Below are 6,654 nucleotides of genomic sequence, written 5' to 3'. Positions count from 1 at the left end.
GCAGGCTGCGTGAGGCGCTCGAGGGCCCGGAAGCCTCCAGGCCACCCATCAGACTGGCCTTGCTCTGTGGCAGCTAGCATCCGCAGAGTGGGTGCGAGGGGGTGGGGTGCACCTAGTCCCACCAAGTCTATTGGTGATGGGGGGTTATCTGTTGAGGATAACTCCATCCTGGGCCCGCTAGTGGGGAGCGGGCTTTGGGCGAGATGGAGGTGGGAGCAGAGAGAGAGGGACTTCACCAGGATCTACATTAGCTCTACATTAGGGCTGGCCAGAGACAGCGCGAGGCAAACAGCCACCTCAGTGCAGGGCCTGTGAGGCCAGGATTCTCAGGGGCAGAGGGCTTGCCTTCCTGCCAAGTGAGCCTGAGTACCTGCTGCCCAGCAGGCGAACATGTGTGCTTCATAGGGGGCTCCAGAGAGAGAGGTGTTCTCTTTACAAACACAGGACCCATCATGAGAGGGGAGACGCTTTGGGGCTCTTGGCCAGAAGCCAGTGTGAGTCGGAGCAGCTCCCCAGTGTCTGCTTTTCTGTCTCCTCTGGGTTGGGGATAGAGGGTGGTGTGGTCAGGGGGTGCTTGTCACCGAGACTCTGAGCCCTGTGGAGAACTTTCAACCTTGGCATCATCCGTGGGAACTATCCTCAAGTGGGGGCAGCTCTGGCTACCCTGGGGCTTCCCACGGGTGCGGCCTTCGGGGAGAAACCATCCCCTATCCTGAGAATCACTGAGGAGCCCCCTGGGTGGGGGCCTGCTGAGATTGTCTCCAGGTCCTTCCTGGCATGAGCTGCAGAGAACTAGAAAGTATCTGCTATTGTTAGTTTCACAAAAGAAGTGATCAAATAACTGGTTTCTGCCCTCAAGGAATAGATGGTTTGCTGCAAGGGGAGCGATGGAAAGATGCAGAAAGAAAGGAAATGGGAAAGCAAGCCCGCCTTCCATTCCTCCAGCTACGCCCCAGGCCTCTCGTGTGGGCAGAGAAAGCAGTGAGGCCGTGGTCAGGCAGGAGGATGTAGGGCCAAGTGGCCAGCGCTGCTGTTCGAGTCTTTCCACTGGAAACCAGCTCTTCCCTGGGGAGCTCTGTGATTGCACAAACAAAGCCTGCTCTCGGGCCCTTTCGCACCCCCGAGTCTGGCTGGCTGTATCCAAACGATTAAACCAAGCCATAAGCAGGGACCCAGGGTCTTGAAGGCCCAATTCCCACCCAGGGCCTCAGAGGAGGCGGCCTTCCATCTGTGCCCTGAGGAACACCCCTTCCAAGGCCCTCATCTCTACCGCTTAGCTCCATGCCATGTTCTGAGCCAAACCTAAAGCTTCCGGATCTGGTAGGAGCTGGCACCATCCAGATCTGGAGGGCAACGTGACAGTCCTGCAGGCGGGTAGGTGGGGGTGGGTGGGGGTGGGAGGGAACAAAAACAAACCAAAAATAAGGCTGTAAAACATGCGTGATTGTTGTTGCTGTCACTGTATTGTGACACAGGAGATCCCACTTAGAGAAGTCATCTAAGGAGATCAACTAGGAAGCAAAGAAAGATTTCTTCTCCAGCATTCCCGGGGCACTCTGTTTACATCATAATAAAGGCTGTCTGCAGCCCAGGCCTTTGAAATGGGATCACTGCATAGACTATCCTATAGTCTGTTAATCGAGTTCTAGGCAGCCATTGTAGGATTTTATGCCTGCATTTGTGGACCTAGGAAAGTTCGGGATAAGGTTATTTTTTAAAACAAACAAACTCACTGCCTTTCAGTCTCTCGGAAACACACAGGGGCAGTTCGTCCCGCTATACAGGGTTGTTATAAGCGGATGATCTTCAAAAGCAGGCCATAATATAGGAATTACAGTTTACTGCTTATGGGTTTTCTGGTTTTAAATCTCTCTCTCTCTTTCTCTTACACACACACACACACCTGCCTTTTGTCAGATTTCTCAACGCAAGTCATTTCTGGGGTTCATGCTCTGTGGATGTCCAGCCCCACCTTACGGCCTGCCCTCCACGAGATCTCGAAACTAACCAGGCTGTTTGCACAGCCTAAAGACCCAGGACATTGGCAGAATGCCCCAGTGTGGCAACGACACTTCCTCGCGGCGGCCCTTTGGGACTCACCCAAGGTGAGGTCACATCTCCAGTCCTGCCTATTGCAGGCTGACTCCTGGACAGGAGGGGAAAGGGGAGCCGAAAGCCAGCACTGCCCCCATCAAGGCGCTTGCTTGCCCTGGGACGGAGGCGGAGTCCAGGCCACCCTCCTGGACCGAGAAGACCAGGTCTCAGGCTCACACCCTCCCCACAGAGACCCAACATTTACTTCAATTACACGTGGCGCCGCAAACCACACGGGTATACAGGTGCAGGTGTCTTTATCCCCAGTAAAAGGCACAGATTCCACATCACGTGGCCCTGGGGGGACCGACGCTCACTACACCCTTCATGTACACCGCCGTTTTGAAACCGGAGCAGCGTGGGGCCAGCAGGCAGACATTCTTACCGGATGCTTTTAACCGAGTATCAGACATGTTACTAAAGCACCGCTTTTAAAGGACTGTGTCTGACAGCACCGGCTCCTTTGTGGGCCTGTGTGTTCTGTTTTATGCGTTTCAGCCTTCCAGGTGGCCAAAGAGGTCCTGGTCACAGAAAGGACCAGACCCCTGGATGCCGAGTACAGAGGGGTGGGGATTGAATGGGCTCTCACAGCACGGCCATGCTCACAACCCTCAAACCAGCCTGAGGCTGGCAAGGCCACCGGCCCTCACTCCCAGGGGCCCTTGTGTTCCAGGGAAGAGCTGGCTCCACGGGGCTTTCTCGTCTCTTTGAGGAAGCAGTTGTCAGGCCTTCTTCTGCGATAGCTTAAGTGGGTTTGAGTTGCTGGCCTTCAGGCTAGTCGTCAGAGCTGACCACTTGGGGGACCCAAGGACTTAGTCCTGTTCGTGGTCCTGATTTAAAAGACCTGGCGAATGAATCCTCCATGTCCCACTGGGAAGCCGGCTTGTTTTCCCAGGAACAATGCTGAGGTCTGTCTGTGCTCTTCGGCGCAAGCCAGGCTTGCCTCCACCCCAGTCTACGGAGACATGGCCTCCAATGCCGGCAGCCCACTGCGAACATGTGCTGTTTCTTCCACGGGAATAACAGCAGGCCACCCGTGGGGCCCTGAGTGGCGCATATGGTTAAGCACTCCACACCGCGGGGCGAGTCTAACCCACGCGGAGCCCTCAGAGGACAGGCCTGCCATCCCTGCGCTTCTGCAAGACCACAGCCTTGGAAACCCCATGGCTGTCCCCCTCGGCCCTGGGAGTCAGCGTGCACTGGGGAGAGCAGATCTCGTTCAAGGGGTTCCGCGTGTCGGGCAGGGGTGGGGAGGCTGATGACTGGACGCAGTGTGAGTGTCAGGCAGCAGCCAGGAACGGGAGCCCGGTCCACAAGCAGCATGGGCTGCCGTCGTCCACGGAAGGGCCCCCACTCTCCTCCTGCCGGTGGAGGGGGCGGGGAGAGGAGGCACAGATGCTGGCCGTCTATTTTCTCCCCACAGTGGGAGGGAGATCATCTGCTGAGAGTCAGGAACGGGGGAGACAGGGAGGAAAATAACAATAAATAATGTGCAAATGTACTGTACCGCTAACAACCTGCTTGCTGTCTGTTCTTACAACCACCCAAGGAGGTCGCTGCTGCCACCTAGCCTGGTGGCGGTTGAGACAACATGGGCTTAGCAGCCCATGAGCTCTGGTCCCCAAGATCACCGCTGGTAAGTGGGCCTAGATCAGCGGTTCTCAACCTGTGGGTTGTGACCCCTTTGGAGGTCGAACAACCCTTTCACAGGGGTCACCCGATTCATAAATAGCAGTGAAAATAATGTTATGGTTGGGGTCACCACAACATGAGGAACTGTATGAAAGGGTCGTGGCATTAGGAAGGTTGAGAACCACTGATCTAGATGGAGGTAGTGGTGGTTGAGGTATAGAGTACTTGCCTCCCCCTCAGGAGACCCAGGTTTGATTCCCATCCACAGCCCCTCATGTCCACCAGCACTTGTTTCTGCCGTGAAGGCTTGGCTGCTCCTCAGGGGCTGAGGAGGTCACAGCAGAGCTTCCAGACTGAGATGGGCTAGGAAGAAGGGTCCGGCCATCTACTTCCTAAAAGCAGCCGGAGAAAACCCCGTGGGTCACGCTCACCAGTCCCATGAAACACTCCGGGGTCCCCATCAATCTGGGCTCAGATTCCACGGCTCTTTGTGTGGCTGGGGAGTGTGCGCTGAGGCTGGGGCGATGGCGGGGACGTGTCTGAGGACCAAGCACTCGGGGCTACTGCAGCTGGAGGACCCCGTGGGGTGAAGTTCCGCTCAGGTGGTGTCTCCCAGTTCCCCAGCGGGTATTGTTACAGCCCTACTCCTCTGCCAGACCATCGGGAGGCCGTGCTAACATTGATGCTCGATTTTCATCATAGAACAATGCGTGATGACTATGAGGCAGCTTCAACAATGTGCCTGGAAAAAGCCCCGTTATCTTTTTTGGCTGTTTGCTTGAAACTAGCCCATGGGGCACGTAAGTATAGGAGTCTGTCTCCACGTTCCTGCCTGCTGGGGCTCTGCGCCTCCTTCTGTGACCAGTGTTTAGATCCCACGGGGCTGGACACTGGAGGTGCCCGGGCTGTGATCATTCGCTCTCTTTTTTCTTTCTTTTTCCTGTTTGCTTTCCCCCTTTGATTTGTCGAGTATCACCCAAACAAAGAAAAGCATGTCAAACAGCTTCAGAGCCCCTCCTGCCAGGACAGTGACAGTAGCCCAGGAACTCCCCATGGGGTGCCTTTCTTGTTCTTCTTCTGTCCTACGCCAACCTCCCTCCGTCCCTGCCTGTCTGTCCCGCCTCCCCAGCCACCATCATAGCTGAGCATGTTTGCTTCCGTGGTTGTGAAAAACATTCTTCTTAGGGTTTTTTCTTTATAATAATGGTGTCATGAAGTGTCCATCTTTATGAGATTAACTGACTTTGCTGAACATATTGTGTTAGGCGGGGTTCTCTAGAGAAACAAAACCAGACACTTATGAATAGATAGATAGATGGGTTTCTACAAGGTGAAGGAATATAACAGCTAAGTAGTCCACACAGCAGGACAGAGGGTTCATTCAGTTCAACTCGCTCCCATGGAACAGTTGCTATACTGGAAGTCCTTCAACTCACGTGGGCTGCTGAGTCCAAGGTCAAGGCAGCAGACTGCAGAGTCCTCCCTGGGGCAAGGCAAGCAGAGTCTGCCCACAGGCAGCAAGCGGCAGGGCGGGTCACCAATAGTCAGTAGCTCAGGAGTTTAGCAAAGCAGGCCCCTACGGGTTATCAAATGCAAGCAATACAATGCAGTGGAATCCACCAGCCTGCAGCTCAAGCAATGTACACACCCTCAGCATGAAAAGCAGGTTTCAAAGTAGCATGGCCTGGCCCACAGGTAGTGTAGCTCCCCAGTTGAGGCAGAGAACTAGCTACAGCAGCAGCACGCTTGCACACACGCCCAGCACGCTCCAGCACGCGCCAATCACCAGAGAGCAAGAGAGAGGGGAGCCGGCCTCACATAGCCATTGATCTCTTTGTCCTCCAATCAAACTGTGACCTGATTAATCCCACATGTTCCTATTGGCCAGGTTGGCACAATAAACCTACCTATCACAATAAGGTCTTCCAAATTAATCCATGTCACGAGGTGGTGGACAACTTCGTGACGGGATTCTTGCTTTGTTTGTGTTTGTTTTGCTTTACGTTTCCTCCTTCTTGAGCCACCCAGACCGATGTTTAGATCTGAGGGGGAGACTGGAGGGCTTTTAAGGCTGAGTCTCCACTTTTTCTTTTGAAATTTTAGTTTTGTTTACTTATTTATTTTGATGTCTAAGGAAAATAAATTTCTGTGTAACTTCGCAGCCCATCTCATCAAATCGAATCAGTAAGCGTATGGCCTGAACCCCCTCGTGCGGTAGTTGGAGAGGAACTCGGTGAGAGGCTCCTGGCTTGGGGCGGAGTCAAAGCTGTCAATGAAGGCACAATCTGATGACATCTCCTTGAAGTCATAAGCCTTTTGTCTAAGAAAGATAAGCAGAGACGTCGCTCCCTCGGCCACTTTGCCTTCCTGCCTGCTGGAGCTCTATGCCTGCCTCAGCGGGCGGTCCCAGGTGCGCTGCTCCACCCTGGGAGCTGTGGGCACCTTATAGAACCTGGATTCAGGCAACTCTGCACCCACTGGCCTGTGATCTTCCTACTTCATTGGCCTGCAGCTTCATGAGTTGGAAGCGGGACTTGTGGGCCACATCAGACGTATGGACTTGAGTTGGACTGTGCCGGGTGCCTTCTTGATATCCAATTAATTCTTGTTTTGTTTTTTTTTAGGAGGAGTAAATGTATGTGTGATTAATTATTTTCTTTTTTTTTAATTGTTTTATTAGGGGCTCATATGACTCTTATCACAATCCATACATGCATCACTTTTGTAAAGCACATTTGTGCATTCATTGCCCTCGTCATTCTCAAAACATTTGCTCTCCACTTAAGCCCCTGGCATTGGGTCCTTGGTTTATTTTTCCCCTCCCTCCCCGCTCCCCTCTCTTATGAGCCCTTGATAATTTATAAATTATTATTTTGTCATATCTTGCCCTGTCCGACATCTCCCTTCACCCACTTTTCTGTTGTCCGT

At 53.5% G+C, this 6,654-nt stretch overlaps 1 protein-coding gene across 1 annotated transcript in view; it reads left to right on the top strand.

Moving 5' to 3' along the window:
• Window positions 1-4,250: 4,250 nt before the first annotated feature.
• The window catches only part of ZYX (zyxin), a gene marked incomplete at its 3' end in the record, with an annotated part of 38,387 nt that continues 35,983 nt past the window's right edge, over window positions 4,251-6,654 (top strand). The window contains exon 1 of the mRNA XM_045288905.1: window positions 4,251-4,307. Coding sequence (XP_045144840.1) covers window positions 4,251-4,307 — 57 coding nt within the window. The remainder of the gene's footprint in view (window positions 4,308-6,654) is intronic.

This window comes from Echinops telfairi, unplaced genomic scaffold (assembly GCF_000313985.2).
Source record: "Echinops telfairi isolate 266 unplaced genomic scaffold, ASM31398v2 ScPeMD7_23;HRSCAF=83, whole genome shotgun sequence".
In the NCBI taxonomy this organism is placed as follows: Eukaryota; Metazoa; Chordata; class Mammalia; order Afrosoricida; family Tenrecidae; genus Echinops; species Echinops telfairi.
This window is presented reverse-complemented; position numbering and strand designations above follow the sequence as displayed.